The sequence below is a fragment of the Siniperca chuatsi genome, linkage group LG12, assembly GCF_020085105.1.
Source record: "Siniperca chuatsi isolate FFG_IHB_CAS linkage group LG12, ASM2008510v1, whole genome shotgun sequence".
Classification (NCBI taxonomy): Eukaryota; Metazoa; Chordata; class Actinopteri; order Centrarchiformes; family Sinipercidae; genus Siniperca; species Siniperca chuatsi.
In genome coordinates, this window is record NC_058053.1 from 19,780,630 (window position 1) to 19,797,678 (window position 17,049).

Consider the following 17,049-nt stretch of genomic DNA (forward strand, 5'->3'; position numbering starts at 1 on the left):
CCAACATGAGGTCCTGCTCTCGAGCAGACGCTTGCGTTATGAGCGATTCTCTACTGTATATCCTGCGCGGATTGGCTGCCGGCGCTGAAGTAGTCTTTAAGTAGCTGCTTCCCTCACTAAGCTCGTCAATGAGCTGGAGCCAGCCAATATGAGGCACATCCATCGTCCTAAGAGAGCGTCCCCTAATTAGTGCCTGTGTGGTTCCAGGACAGACAGCAGGCACGGCGACACGGGAGGAAAACTCCCGTGATATGAGCCGTTCTCCTGCGATGGAGAGTGCGGTCCTGACAGTCATTTTAAAGAAAGTGTCTCCTTTAAATGCTGCTCTGATGGTCGTGAAATGCAGACTGCCTTACCCGCAGAGGAGCTTTAAAGAATCGTTAGTAAAGGCGATTCAGTTTGGAACACATCCAACACGCCTTGCAGCACTTATTTCAATTAAACAGCAACTTTAGAAGAAGTGGTTCATACTGATCGCTGCCGCCCACAATGTTGCAGGGGGAAGAGGACTATAGAAGAATTAAAACTAAATGTTTTAAAGTTGATAATGGTGGAGTAGAATATTATTGAATTAAAAGGAGAATTACAAAGTGGTTTTAAATTCGTTAAAAGCTCTCCAAGCTATTCATGCAATGAAGAAATCACAGTGACAGTAATAAGTGGCACTTTCTCCCTACAAGAGGGCAGCGCGTACCGGAGCTGCAGGGGGAGGGGGTCCCGGATCCTCTGCGCGAAAAGGATATTTCCCCGGCAATGCAAAGACTAGCGGCACAGCAAGACTGCGTGCAAGAGTGTTAGACCGCATACTGTAGCATAAAGTCATATCGGAGAACACCTGCAAGACAGAGTGTGTGTGTGTGTGTGTGTGTGTGTGTGTTAAGTGACACGATGCTAAAGCGGTTTCCATCTACAAGACAGGAAGGTGAACGGTGCAGTCCCCACCCACCCAACCACCTTTGGGACTGATGAGACGACTGATCAACGTCCACTCTGCCCAAACAAAGCCCCCCACACCTCCCCCACGAACACACACACACACACACACACACTCAGCTGTCACATCAACACACACACACACACTCCGCGGGGATGCCCTCCAACTGAACTGAACCGTGTATAAACGGAGCAGCACCGCTCGCTTCCCTTTGGCAGGGCGAGGCTGAATTCCGTAACCTTGTTTAGCGCAGAAGCTCCGTGTGCGCGCACGCACACGCGCACATACACACTCCCACCCTCGCCCCACAGGCACTAACACACTTAGTCACTCAGAGTGCGAAAAGCCTGAATATTCACCATCGAGGACGGCGCCACTTTCAAGCCCGTTAATCTCTGGGACGTCCTTCTCGCCTCCGTCCGGCTGACAGGACAGTTGACAAAATAAGGCCAAGCTCACGGTTGGATCTTTATGTGTGCGCGTGTGTTATTTATCAACCACATGCCACTGCCCCGCCGAAACGCACAAAGACCACCCTATGCGCTATTCTTAGAAGTGGCCGATCCTCTCCCAGTCTCTGCGCACAACACCGGGCTACTGCGTTTACAGTCAACCAGTACAGGAAGACTGTCTTTGGTTTAAAACACACTATATGGAAACACTGGATTATTTAAAAGCATCTCAGCCGTTGTGGTATTATTTTTTTTAAAAAGATAAATAAACAGAGCACTGTGCGTTTTCTGTCCTCATATGGGATTTCACCTCGCCAAAGACACATGCGAAAGAAAATACATTTTGATTTGTCATTGATTGTCTCACCTGGTTAATTTGCGCTAGTTCCAGCCGTCGTCCGTGCGCCCCAACTCACGCCTTGTTCCTGTTTTTCCAAGTTAACTAGGAGGACAGCGATCCGTGCGTACGTAGCCCAGTTACGGTCCTGTCTGCTGGAGACAGACAATCCCGGCCAAAGAAAAAAAAACAACTAAAAGTGTCTAACAGGTTACCCACTTGTCACGAAACAAAACAAGTTTTACGTATAAAGCTCTCGGTCCTTATTCTATTGTCTACAGGCAACTCTCATCCATAACCCTTTATTTCAAGCGGACTTTTTTGCTGCTGCAAATGTCACTTGGGTTGCCATAAAGCAACAAAAAGATCCTGCGCGGAGGAAAAACAAACGTCAGGATACAGAGAAATCCACATAAGAAAAAGAGGTCCTTTAAGTCGGAGAGCCACTGCGCCGTGCGGCCCGGGCCCCCGAAGGATACAGGTGGCGAGGTCGGCGGACTCGCGGAGAAATTAATTCAGCTCGGCCGTACCTCGCAGCAGCGCCATGTTGGGTTTCAGCGGAGCACGCCGTCCTCGGAAAAAGCCCCGTTCTCCCGCTCACCGTCACTCCATGTCCTCTCCGACACCGGAATCCGTGTCTCGGAAGGTTTGCTGAAGGTTATTCCGTGTAGCTTTTCGTCCCGCGTTTTCTTCAGAAGCGTAGAGAACACCCCGGTTGCACCGAGGACGCACGGAGCTGTACGGGGAGTGCCGCACAGAATGGATGAACGCTGCCGAGACCAAGCGACTCGCTCCACTCCCACTCGCGCAGACTCTACCCAGAAGGCCAGTCGGGAGACCGCAATTACCATAAGCCTCCAGCGCACGGCACTGGCTGCGCGCGCGCGCGCACGCACGCACGCACACATACACACACAAGCTCCGCTGAAACTCCAAAACAGGAATAGGCGAGGTTTTAACAGCAGAAATAAGGCAAATAAAGTAGAAGTAATAATAATAATAACAACAATAATAATGGAGCAAATATTTTAAACGTTTTCCAAAATAAGGTAAATGTAATTTTAAAAAAATGACATTTGACTGAGGGGAAAGCACACAAATCATGCTTAATCTAAAGTTATGTTGAGAGAGAGACAAAGAAACACACACACATATATTCCCATATAAGATATGTTTTGCAGTACCTATATGAATTGAGTGCAGGTAATGGAGGATGGCTAGAATGTATACTGTAACCAACTGGGTGTACATCTTATTAATACTGGTACAATCAATGGCGTTGTGTTTGTACCTCAGCTCCCCAATTTCTTTGGTATTGTTCATATTTTGTCTACAAAATTTAGACTATGAGTACAGATTCAAATTAAATGTCAGTTTAGTTTTTTTTTTCCCAAACCAACAGATAAGGTAAATGTGTGAAGCATGAGGCACTGGGGGGGCAGGCAGCTCAAGGCTGGGGCACATCTGTTAAGGCTCCCATGTCAAGTGAAGGAGGAGGAGGAGGAGGCTATGAATATCAAGCCTGAGGTGTGTGCGCATCACGAGCCTGCATGTGTGCATGTGTGCATGTGTGTGTGTGTGTGTGTGTGTGTGTGTGTGTGTAAGAGAGAGAGAAAAGCCAGCAGACAGACAGACAGAAGCAGAGTAGGAGTAGGAAAAGAGAGGGGGACTTGGAAATGGAAGGTCTGGCTGCATTTGCCACAGCTGTTGAAAGTAGGAGTTAAACCAGACGGTCATACGCAAACAAACACAAAGCTCACAAAGCACTCACATATGGACACGTTAAAAAAAGCTCATCTTGCAGTGTAAACTGTCTAAAAGTTTGGAGACAGACGCACAAAGGAAGTGAGCAGAGAGAAGAGGAAGATGGTCTTGATGAGAAGAAAGGGAAGAAGGGTGGATGTAATCATGCATGGCACAGAATAAAAACTCCACTTTCTCTCTCTCTCTCTGGACGAAAACTGCAAGGAAACTGCATCGTGCATCTGAGCTTCTGTGACGAGCAATTTAAAAAGCCTTTCTTTAAACTTAAAATAAATTCAGGGTGAATTGCCTGGCATGTTTGCTCTTATCAGCCCCACCCCTCTACTTCAACTGGGAGTTGCCCACTATGACCACAGCCACTAAACCACAAAGCAACTGAGGCCACATCCACACTAAGGTGGCTAAATCTGAAAACACTGTTTACAGGTGAAAAGGATGGTAGATTCCATCCACACTAAAATGCCTAATTAACAAGAAATTGGTTCTCTTTTGTTTGAAAAACCACAAAACTGTGTGTCACAGCCAAGAAGCAGTGGGACAGAACAGGCTGGTTACTCTGCTGAGTCTCAGCTGGTTAAAGCTCTGTTCAGTTCTCCCCCATTGCTCTTTATGATCAGCTATACTGTGTTTTAATAAAGCCAAACTCACATTTGTTTCTTCTTCTTTGTCTTTCAGACAACTGAAAGAACATAAAATAGTGAGTTGTTGTTACAGTAAGGCTGCGTTCAGACCTACTTAAGCCCTGCCTGGAAAAACACTTTTTCAGTTGAGTGATGTAAGTCTCTCTGCCAACGCAGAGGGCTCTGGCAAAAAAAACAACAAAGCAAACAAAAACAACCTGGCAAAAAAAAAAAGTTAAACCTGGCTCAACTTTTGCCAGACTGCAAAGTGACGTCATCTGGCAAGGTGCTGCCAATCAAACACGTGCCAGTGTTAACTCCAGTGCTGCTGCACCAAGACGTCAATCAAATCAGTATTTTATGTTCGCAGCCATCTGACAAAAAATTATCATAAATACAGGTTGATGACAACAGCTGTGCTGTGTTATCGGCTGGTTTGGGATTTTAAATGAATGATTGTGTTATGGGTTAGAGGCAGCAGAAAGTTGTCTTCTTAATTGTACTGCCACACAGCCCTGGTGGTTTTCCCCGTTCACACTTAAACACAAGGCCAGCACTTTCAGATTTATCCACTCTGGAGATGTTTTCAAAAGGCTCAAAAATTAAAAGAGGAAAAAAAGCCTGTTAAGTAAGGATCAAGAAACCTACTGCCACATACAATTTCATATTATTATGATGTGGTGTTGTTTTGTTTATTTCCACTCCATGCATAATGGATATGAATGGATCTTGAAGAGGCAACAGTATCCTAATAAAATAGTGATCAAATTTAGAGCAGCATCAAGTGGCTCAGGACATGTAAAGATTTAGACACTTTTTGGTCCAACAAACTAATTGTGGATCAAACTCAGCAAGCTGAGACTCCGAACTATGCATTCCTTAGAAGCGGACCACAAGATGAGAAGTTAACAGCTGGCATGAACAGAGAGAAGGCAACACAACCACTTTTAATTTTTTTTTTTGTGGTCACACAGTGGCAGCTGGAGCGCGAAGAACTGTCTGCACTCATTCGACCTGCATACCTGCACTCTCTGCAGTCAAAACAGCACTGTGTTTGGCTCTGCTAACATGTCCTTTTGTCTATAGATATAACATGTATTTCCCCTGGAAGTATAACACCATCTTTAGCTTTGGCAATGCGAGCGTCATGCTCTACACATTTAGCCACATTAGCATATGTCCCATTCACTTCCCGTGCCCAGATTTTTGCAGGTAGGATCCAATCTGGTAAACCTGCTACCCACTACCAAAGCCCTCACCGTTTGTATTATTAGTGTTAATACTGTGCAATAAAGAGATTTGATGCTCTCCTTTCAGAACTGTCAGCAGGGAGGTTTTTAGATGCACCCTGATCCAAATCTGCCTCCAAACAGTCTGAGAAGCTACTCGGTTGTAAGCCACAATTTAATATAAAGTCACCAAGAAGTCAGTCAGGAAGATCATTTGTAAATGCTGAAAACCACGAACTCCTATAATACTGAGGTCTTAAGCAGTTAAAAACAGATTCGTGCACAGCTAATAATCACGTTGAAAGGTCAGATGGGTGTTGGAAAGACACGCAAAGTCACAGCACACGACACCGGGTTAACCTCTCCCTCCTGCTCTTGTTCTGACTCAGAGGGCGTAGAAGGCAAACGGCTCTCTCCATCACTCACTGGAAAACTGGATTAGGATGAATATTGCTTGGAGGAACCGCAGGGCAAACTTTTTTTTTTTGACGCTCAACACAAAAACACACAGTTGTAGATACAGAAAAACACCCATGCTGAGAGTCTGAGGGAGACATGAAAACAGGTCTGCAGAGTGAACCTTTTTATGGCTGCACTTTTATGACTGTATGTGAACTTTGTGGTTTGAAAAGCCGGCCTGAGAACAGCATGTGCCTTTGAAAACACTCATGTTGGACAGCGGTGACGAAAAACGTGCTTAAATCTGTGATCCGTCCTCTAACTGTCATTGTATGCCTTCACAGGGATTCGTATATATAGGTGTGTGTCTTGTATAAACCAGAACAGCGTAAACACACACACACACACACACACACACACACACACACACACCAGCATGCACCCCGATGTAGAGGGAGCCGCACTCTGGGAGGTCACAGTGATCCAACCATCTGGTGTTGCAATCAGACACTGAAGCGGTGGCCTGACAAACACACACACATGTATTCATGGCAAGTTCACATGCACATAAACATACACACCTTCAGCACACATTTAACCAAATATACACATGCTGCCCTCAAAACAGAGACACACACACTAAACCACACACACACACACAGCTCCTCTGACAGACATTTTGAAAGGGCTGACTGCCAACACACAAGCTAGCACAAAGTTGAACTCACACACACACGCACGCGCTCGCGCGCGTACTCTCAGTCGGCAGGCTCAGATTGCAGGAAGCTCTTTGCACGCAGCTCAGTCCACAGCAGCCGGTACTAATCAGCACAATCCACCTGCAGATCGTTATGGATCGCTTACTGCAACTCACACAGTCACAAACACACACACTCGCACGGAAACTTGCCTGAACACTCACAAGCACGCACTCGCTCGGACATGTGCACAATCAATAGATCTATACTTGAACATACACTTTTAAAAAACTCAACACACAGCTTACATTCTGATTATGCATTGTTCACGGTATTATTGGAGCGCTGGGTGATTTTCAAACTATGTTTATGGGGACTCATTGTGTATTTATGGTGACTTTACAGTGAGCGTATCAATTGTTTCAAATCTGAAATGAATCTCCAAACCTCTAAGGTTCGTATACTTGAAAATGCTCTCATAAAGCCTACTGAAATATCAACACAGCACCATTTTCTCTCTCTGTGTCACACAAACACAACATCACGCACGCGCGGGGGGGGGGGCACGCACGTTCATGCACCCCCACCGGTGTTGTAGGGCTAACCGGTTCCCCACAGGCGCGCCACGCTGCGTTAGCGCGGCCTCACCGGGGATAATTACAGCCTGGCGCGGCAGGGCGAGCGTGGCTCCGAGCCAAACACTGCTGCTCGCGAGAGACACACACACACACACACACACAGAGAGAGAGAGAGAGAGAGAGAGAGAGAGAGAGAGAGAGAGAGACTAATCAATAGGCTGCTAAATTCATCGATGCAATCAATCAGTGGGCCCGTGACAGATAATCAGCGCCATCAATCACACTTCTTATTCCGACCTTGGAGATTATAAAGCCCCCGCCAAACCTCGCGGACAGAAACATTGAACACGCGTCATTTCAATATATATATCTTTTTTTAGAGAATAAAGATTAAAACCTTCAAACGAACCTTATCGGAGAGGAAGGAGAAGCGGTGGCGGCTCTCAGCGCAGCACAAGAGAGAGCCCCCTCCTTCTCCTCCTCCCTCCTCCTTCCCCTCCCCTCCTCCTCTCTCGTCTGTCGGCCTCTGTCGAGTTCCGCTCATAACCTCGCCACCCACCCTCCCAGTTCCCCGCCTCTCCCTGCTTTCCGCTGCTGGCGGGGAGCGCGCGCGCACACATACACAGAGGGAGACAGAGAGACACACACACACACACACGCCTCTTTATAGCTCTCTCGCTCTGACACGCACCCACAAGCATGCACAGCCCTTGCACGCACGCACACACATACAGATGACACACACACACAGAGTCACACACACACACACACACACACACACACACACACACACAGGCAGGCAGCGTCAATAAAAAGCCCAGCGCTGTGAGAGGCCGCCGGCACTCAACTCCCCCCTCCTGCCACTGCGATTAGCGGAGGCTGGCTGGCTGGCTGGGGAGAGGCGCCCCTCTGTTATCTGGGGCGGTGGCAGCCTGTGTGTGCGTTGAGAGAGAGAGAGAGAGAGAGAGAGAGAGAGAGAGAGAGAGAGAGAGAGAGGGTAGAGGGAGAGATTAATTTAACTCTTTCAAGGCCGGATCGCAGCGCTTGAAGCTCCGCTCGCTCCTGCACTCCGCTCAGGCAGCAGCAACAGCAGCAGCAGCAGCACAGGCGAGCATTATTGGACAGGATGCAGGGAAAAAGGGACATTAAGCACACACGATTCTCATGAAATGCATATGCAAGCAGGGTCATAGCCACCAAGGTCATGTCCACAGTAATGTATCAGGGAATTTGAGGGAGTATTACACATGTTTTTTAAGGCTGATTCTGGTATTTTTCAGACTACATTTTTAAAATGTGAAACAGTTTATAGGTAGAAAAGGGATAATTTAATATTTTCTGGGCTATTTGTAGTCAAAGCAATTAATTGAGAAATTTCAGATTAATTAAAAATGAAAATAAATGTTACTTGCAGTCCTAATTTAGACCGTGATATAGGGAGATAAAATATACAGAAAATATAGCTGATCTTTAAATACTCAGAAAATTGTACTGAGTTTGGTTGGTGACTAGTTAAAATTTCTTATGCGGGAGGGAGGGTTGGACTCATAATGGACCCCTGAATGTAGGGTAATGGCTGCATCTACCACATAAAAAGGCAGTATTTGTACGGGGGCCAATATTTAGCGAAAAGGAGCATTTCTGCATACATTTAAGTAAATGGCCAAATTGGTCTCATTTTAGATTTTGCCAAGCTGGGGCATAAACATTGCCACTTTTAGACACATTAGAAACTCACAATTGAGGCATCCAAGATAAGTATATCCAAATGATTTTTTTTTTCATCATTTCAGATAAACTAAATGTCATGTAAAATCATGTTGGTCTCAGGCAAGTCAGGCAGCCAACCAATTAGATTACTCCCCCTCATAAGCTTTTAAAGGTCTTTGGAAACCACAACATTATCACCACTGTACCTACTTGTAACATGTTGAGCTTTGATAACTTTTGTTTTCATGTATGCGTGGTGCTTACAATGACTCAAAATGAGTCATTGTATACACCACACATTGAGGAGCTTTGTTCAGCTCTGCTCTGAGCAAATAATCACAGGTTCAAGGTCAGCGGCAAGAGGAGAGTGGGGAATTACTAGAAGCACTTCTCTTTGCATAACCTGCCTTTTCATTTAAGGCCATTAAGAACTACCTGATCATTTGAAAATGTTGTGTTAAAACATGGATTTTTAAGTCGGCATTAATTTGACATTATAATTACATTAACATGAAGTAGGTGAGTGATTTATTGTGTTTGTTTGTACACTGGTAACTGGGGTTGAAACATAATTATGGGATTTATTGTACATTGCAGTTATCTTTTTTAGTATTTTGTAGTGTATTTATGAACTCACTGAATGGCAGGATTAACCGGTTTGGATTCCCCAGGGCAAAAACTTGCTGTTTAGGCCCTAGCTTTGTTTTGACACAGGGCCCCTCTACAATTACCAAAAACTGTGTGACACATGGGGAACATGGAGCTTTTGGGGCAGGGACATTAGTCCTTTGAAAACTAGTATTTGGGTTTTTTTGTGCACAGCGTCAAGAAATCCCATGAAAAGACCAAAACCAAAATCTGAATAGTGTATCCCACTATTAAGTATTGTCTGTATCCACAGTCTGATATATCATATTCCTCTGTGCCATAGACCTCCATTGTTGTTGTTGTTGATTAAAAACACATCAATGAGCAACACTGTGGCACTGGGTGACATGTTTCTTCTTTACAATGAACATGACTACTGTAGTTTTGAGTCAATCCCACATTCACATCCTGCTGCCAAAAAACTCAATAGAGCACCAAATGTGTATTAATCCACGTCTGAAAATAGTCCCCAACAAATGCACTATTGTGTGCATCTATTGGGGACTTGACAATTGTTAAGTAGCGTTTGCTAAAAACTACAGTGCCCAGATTTTTAGAAAATCACTGAGCCTTTAAAAAATTAAAACTATATATGATACCAGTTTTTAAATATTAATTTCTTCAGTAGGAACAAATGGGCTTAGTGTGCCACAGACAGGGTAGGGAAGGCGGAAGATCCTGAAAAATAAGGCATTGTTGGTCTTGGTCTCTCATGGGATTTGTTGACAATACGAAAAGTGTAGAATAACACCAGACTTATTCTTTAAAAGCATTTGAGGCTGCAGCTCATGGGCTGAATCTTAGATCTCTGTAAAATATTAAGGTTTGTGTTTTGAACATAAAATTAACTTGTGTTTCAAATGCCACTCCTTCATGTCTGCATATAGACATATACACACAAAATGAGGGCAATTCGACACATTATTACAATCATATATGGCAAGCCTGTAAAGCTCCAGTTCATCATCATTCATGCAGGCTGTAATCTCCTCATTAACCATCTCCAGCCTTATATTTACTGTAAGCGGCGGATGAGCTGAGTTTAGGAGGGGTTTCTCCGCCACCACATCCTCGCCTGTACAGTAAATACTGCTGGGGCTCTAATAAACAGCAGACGAGGCTCCCGGTGGAAGCTGCGCAGAGGACCGAGAAACAGCCATCAGGCCGCTCCGAGGTGACAGGGCTCCAGCTTGTTTTTCAGCGTCTGGGCTGCTGTTGCTGTCGCCTCTCTCTTCCTCTCCTCTCTCTTTCTCTGTGCGTCACAGCTAGGTCATGGCCGGACTCCAACAATGGCTCCGGTTTCTGGAGCCACACGCACGTGCACACATGCACACAAACTCACACACAGGCACCAGGAGCACACAAACACAAGATCTGACAAATGATAGTGTGGCGAGGCGAGGCAAGCTAATAGTAGGCAGTGCGCCTGCCGACATGGCCGTGGGCCGCGGGTGTTAAATTGTATCCAATTACGGCGCATGCGACGATATGAGGGGGGAATAATAATTCTTCTTGCGTGACAGGGAGATTCGCTTATTTCCCGGGCTCTTTATATGGAGGAGGTGCGGGGCTCGAAACGTTCAAGCGTCTGCGGGAGAGTTGTGTAGGTGTGTGGAGGAAAAGTCTGGTTTACTGGAGAACATGGCGCGCATATTTCATTAATCAAAATCCAGTTAACCAGATTTGGATACACGGCAGGGGCCAGCAGGGTCCGACCAATAATTAATATCCATTATTCAAGCAGCTCGGGTCTAAAAGACGTCTTAAAGCACATTCACACACACACACACACACACTTCACAGGAGGCAGAGCCGTGGCATAAGGGATTGCATCAATGCGAAAATGAAATAAACACGCCCAGTCTCAGCTTTGTTATGATATGTCTCTCCTGCTCATTTATTTGATGGAGTGCACAGTCAAGTAAAACCAGCAACAGTGCCAAAAGAGGGGTAGGGGCACAGCGCGAGTGTGTGTGTGTGTGTAATACAGTGGTGGGGCTCTGCGAACTGCAAACTACAGTTGCACTCTGGTGTCATTGACGCCCAGCAGAAAAGTTCAACAACTCAAGGGTAAAAGGGTCAAGTGTCGGTTCATTAGTTCAGCGTGTCAGAGAGGCGGCTGACAGCCGGCAGCGCGCACAGACAGTGATGAAACTACCTAGATATGGGAAAAACCAAATAGGCTGAGTTTGAATATAAAGTGACTATTATCCTGCCAATCACACCTGAGCTATGTCCCCTCAGCGCCAATGACAAGGGCCATGAGATGATGAACCATCAAAGGCTGTTGCTATGCCGCTGTGCCCTGTGTGGGCCATCTTTTCCAACCTGTTTTGACAGGCACTTGTCTATGTGTGTGCAGGAGTATGTTTGACTAATAACATGTTGGTTTTTTTAGGTGTTCATAAGACTATATGTATTGACTCAGGTTCTGCTCCACTATCACATGAGAGCAGCAGGTTTGGACCAAGAGAAGCACTTTCGTTACATTTCAGTCCAAGGCACTTACAAAAATAGAGTGTACGCTTAAATATATACAGTACATTGCTCTGTTATAAATACAGTATAACAAACAGATGTAGTATTTCTTAAAAATACAAAACAACCTTTCAAAAGGAATACTTGTGCGAAAGTTGCAACCACAGTAATACTTTATGCAAAGAGAAAAACAGAAAAAACAAATACTGTCTGAGGAAGGAGAGACTCTGCAAGCAACACTCGTGCTTTGGGACTTTTTTGCCCAAGTAATCTTCACTGTTTTTAAAACCCCCTCCTGTATTACCAATGTAACCCCCCCCCAATCGGACACAGAACATTGTTCAGTACCCCTATCTGTCTCAGCGTGGATGTCGATGCTTTCACATCTTACACACAGGGTGCTTTTTAAAAGGACTGCTTTTCACAAGTGAAAAGGTAATTGCTACGAATGCAAAACATCTTGTTATGACTGCCTCCCAGCAGTCCTTTATGTTATTTTTCTGTCATTTTTGTGGTATGCAGAAAACGCTGCAGAATACAGAAGTCAAGAAGGCAGTGGAGAGAGGGAAATCGTTTTAAGACCTTTGGGATGCAGTAGATGCCTTTAACATTAGGAGGATCTTTAGAATCGCTTCTTTCTTGTTCCTCTCCGATGGTAGTATTGCAGGGAGCTGCAGCTCTGAGCTCTGCTCAGTATGTGTGTGTGTGTGTCTTTAGGATATTAAATAGTAAAGGATGGGGATTAATAACGGAACCTGACAGCTCATCTCCGGCTTCTATCTGCCTGACTGTCTACCCAATCTTTCCTTCCATTCCCTCCCTACCTCTTGTTCCTCCCTCTCAGTTTCTAATCCACTACGCTTCTCTCTGGCTGTGACCCTCCTTCATGCTCCTTTCCTCCGGCCCTTTTGTCTCTCTCTCTCTCCCCCTCTCCAGCTCTCTCTCAGGGCCCTCGGTCTTTCAGGGTCATGTCAGGAGAGTAGAAGAGCACGTTGGTGTCATCGTCGTCGTCATCGCTGAGGTCGACCAGGTCAGCTTGTGTGTAGCGCACCGCCCCAGGGTGGTACTCTCCGATCCGAGTCCTGTCACACAGCCGCGACTGCAGAGCCAGCTAGAAAACAGACATACGCACACACACACACAACGTTTAAAATTAACACACACTGTTTTCCCTGGTGTAAAGAGTATGTTCATACTAAGCCGGCTAAATTTGAGAATGCATCTTTTTTTCTCCGTTCTGGCCATCCATTCACACTAAGCTGGTGTTCTGCACACTCGAAAACAGTCTCCTGGGTTGATAAATGTGAAGAATGCCTCCAAATAACATCTTTGTGCTCCCCAACGCGATTTAAAAATCAAAAATCGCAGCTCCGACCTGGAGAGATTGAGAAATGTTCATCGTTATGGTAATGTCCTCTGACATGTGGGAGCGACAACCTGGATACAACCGATCATCAATGCTTGTTTTGATTCCTTCGGAAAACTGAAGCACAGTTGTTTTCACTTTCTACTCCGCTCAACTATATAAAAGCACCGTACTTCAAACAAAATGGAATTCTCACTCAATATGATATAACTTTAAGGAACTACTAGGACTTGAATAAGAGATACCTCGAACATGAACTACTTTGTTGGGCACTAGTGTAGCGGAAAAAGAGCTAAGTATGTAATTTACATGCTTATTGCTAAACAAGCTCGCAAGCCTCAGGCTTGTGAGAAGCAAAAGAGAGCCTGCTACTTTCAGTCCGTTAAGTGGCCAGTATACGCTGTCAGAACTGCTTGTCGGATGGTCAAATAGCTTCCGAAAAGACCGCCTTCCCCCGCTACATTCTATCGTGGGATTAGGGGGGCTGTGTCCAAATCAGACAATGCAACATTCACACCCACTTCAAGAAGTGATTGGCCAGCTGTGTGGAGGTGAGAAAGGAGCCAGGGTCACTTTTCATGTCAACAACTGAGTGCAACATACTATGAATGTCTTCCAGGAGATTCAAACAATATCGCGTCTCCCACCTCTCTATGACAGCCGGCTTGTACTTCCACCTTCAAGTGTGGCTGTCAAGTGTGACTATAAACACTTTTGCCTTCCAGCGTGGTCGGACAACATGTTGTACAAACTATATATGCTGACGCCTTTAGTGATGACAGGGCTTTTTGAAAACAGTGATCTAAGCCTGGTCGAGGACTGTATACCTCCAACTTTCTCTGGTCACTTATTTTAAATGTCATACTAGTCAATCATACAATGACTACTCATTCAGTTGCCTGACAACAGAAACAGAAAAATATGTAAATGAGAAAAAATAAATAGTGAATTTCGACAGTTTTAAAACACAGCACAGGTGATCACAGAGAGCAAGAGGGGGCAAAATGTTTAAAGTTTAACCGGCTGAGACTCAGCAGAGTAACCAGGCTGCGTCACCTACTCATTAATAAATGAGGGCTGCGATGCACAGTTTTAATGTTTACTGGCTGAAATACGACAACAAAGAAGAGATGTTTTCAAAAACGACTTGATAAACGCTTGTGTGGACACGCATTTTTTTCATACATAACCAGCATTTTCAAAATTAGCTGGCTCAGTGTGGACGCAGTCTAAGATTGCAGTGATACTGAGACATATGGGGATTGGGAGCAGCTTTTTCTTGCATGCACACTCGCGCACACACAGAAGTAGTAGTGAGAGATGAGCTCACTGCAGAGCCACAGGCAGTTCAGCTGTATGGCTAGAATGCAGATCAATATCAGGGAAGGAAAGAGTGGAAGAGGGGGAGAGGGAGCGAGAGGGAGAGTACACAGGTGGGAGGGAGATGCTACACAAAGGAGAGCAGAAGAAATAATGTGAGAGAGATAAATTCCAGAGATGCTGTAACAGGGTACAGGGAACAGAGGAAGCAGGGGAACAGACACACATAGAGATAGGCAGAGAGAGGGAGGAGGAGAAGAGTCAAAGACTGCCACGAAAGAGAGGAAAAACAACAACGGAGGACTACATAAAGCAAAGGCAGAGAGACAGCAGAACGTTTACATGCACACAAGAAACCGGGTTACTGACAGAAATCTGGTTACGTAGGTAATTAGACAAGGTTTGAGTACACTGTAGTAACCTAGGCTCTTGCACTAACTCAGACTGCTGGAGCCTCATTTAGCTTCAGCTGAACTTTAGAATGCCTTTTAGCACAGGAACAAGACGGGGTGGGAATCTTTGGTTTCATTTTTGTTATCACGATTCGATTCTCAATTCAATAAATACAAAAGGGGCACTATTATTTAGTGCTCGTGCTCCAGTGCACTGTGTGCCAAACCATTCCCTCATGCTTGTAGTCTGCTGAACTGCAGTATGAAACATAACTGGCAGTTAAGCTAACTGGTCTTAAAGAAGGTCACTGTCTGACCGAACAGAAAAAAGCAGAGAAAAGTATGTGGGAGTATGAAGCCTTTATTGGGAAAAGTCTCTTGTCTGCATTTTTCTGCCGCTATTTTTCATGAATTTAGCTAGACAGAATATGCTGTCCCCATTTTTAATCCCATCTTTAAAGCTCTAACTAGTCGGCTGTTTCTCCAACCACAGGAAACCGTTGTTGTTGGCACCAGAACACCAGACCGAATCACTGAACATATAGTAGATGTGGGCAGTGATTCCAACATCTGAAACAAGACTACCGGTGCAGGTCTTTTGAAATTAAATAGACTATTTCAAGTTAATCTCCACAGACTAGACCAAGGGTTTTCAAAGTCTGACACACGAACAGGTATTTTTCCTCCACTCATAAGAACGAGGAATGTCTTTTTACACTGTCGTCACATTATGAGGGGACCCCTCTTAGTGGCAAGTACGATGAGGAGGGACCGACAACTCTTTCAATGTACATGTGGCATATGAGTAGTGTATTAAGACAGACTTGAAAACATCTGAGTGAATCCTTTTATATGCATGTAAATGCACCACAGGCAAACAGCAAGAGAGACAGAAAGAGAGAGAGAGAGGAGGCAGGGTTGGGGGGTCTGGTACGAAAGCGCCGATTTGTTGCGTTGAGGGAGGAACATTTTGACGCTGTTACACCCCCCCCACCCCCCCACCCCTCCTCTCCCCCGCCGATCTCACACCTGATGTGTGGGGGCTGCTGGGAGTCGCATGCCAGGATGAATAACAACCGGCTGTTAGTCACGATAGAGCAAGAACACACACGCCGTCCTCTCTCTCTCTCTCTCTCTCTCTCTCTCTCTCTCTCGCTCTCTCTCTCCGTCGTCTTCTTTCTCACCTTCTCTCTCTTTCTCCCTGACACACACAAACAGCATTTTCTCTGTGATTTACGAACACATTGAGATTCCATTTCACTCTTCTGTCTCTCTGTGTCTCTCTCTCCCGACTCACCACAATGCAACACTGACATTTGGGTTGAAGGTCATACCACACATTCCACTCTTCCACATCATGCTCATGACCCGTTATCAGTGTGGTTGGTGACTAAGTAGGTGACAACGTGCGTGTGCGTGTGTATGTGTTTGTTTGTGTATGCGTGAACTAAGACCACAGACAATCCTTTTCTTTGTGGTTCGATAGCAGCTCCAACTCATATCCGCAGATACTGTCAATGTTTCTAGATTGAGACAAATCTGTGGAGAACTGTACTGATTGTGATGTTTATTAAAATGCAACCAATGAGGTTTGTAAAAAAACATCATCCCTCTGGTAATTTCGTCGTCATTACATTTCCTTAAAAGCTCAATTTGAGAAAGAGATAAAAAATAAAGTCAGTGATTTGCAATTTTACTCTTAAAATAAGGGGATTTTGGTATCAGACCCAACAATTATTTCCTGTATAGGTAGTATATGAACATCTGTGACAGATGGTACCAGTCAATTTGGAAAGTGAAATAGTCTAATTACAAATTCTGAAGTGATTATTTCTTACTAGGAAGAAGGCTAAAATCATGTAGGTAAAAAATAGATTGAGTTCGCACATCAGTTAACTTAAAGTTATAAGAAGTATGTGGGTTGTTTGAACTCAGCATTCTTACATAGTGATAATGAAATACAGATGCATTAGAAATACTTTAAGGGCTACAACTAACAGTGTGTTGTCTAGCTGCTCTTATTAGCCAATTTATGCATCTTGAATAGGAAAATCTGGCTTCACCATTTCCGTTAATTACGGTCCACAAGTCCGGTCAGAGACCTATTGATGTTGATATCGCAGT

The 17,049-nt window shown here is 44.9% G+C and overlaps 2 protein-coding genes across 7 annotated transcripts in view; both read right to left on the reverse strand.

Moving 5' to 3' along the window:
• bcor (BCL6 corepressor) overlaps window positions 1–2,570 on the reverse strand; it is a 33,558-nt gene extending 30,988 nt beyond the window's left edge. For both annotated transcript variants that reach the window (XM_044216371.1, XM_044216370.1), the window contains exon 1: window positions 1,754–2,570. The gene's annotated coding sequence lies outside the window, so the exon portion shown is untranslated. The remainder of the gene's footprint in view (window positions 1–1,753) is intronic.
• Window positions 2,571–11,238: 8,668 nt separating this feature from the next.
• si:dkey-100n23.5 (cyclic AMP receptor-like protein A) overlaps window positions 11,239–17,049 on the reverse strand; it is a 45,679-nt gene continuing 39,868 nt past the window's right edge. For all 5 annotated transcript variants that reach the window (XM_044217172.1, XM_044217174.1, XM_044217175.1 and 2 more), the window contains one exon: window positions 11,239–12,958. In XM_044217172.1, the coding sequence (XP_044073107.1) occupies window positions 12,791–12,958 (168 nt within the window). In that variant the 3' untranslated portion in view covers window positions 11,239–12,790. The remainder of the gene's footprint in view (window positions 12,959–17,049) is intronic.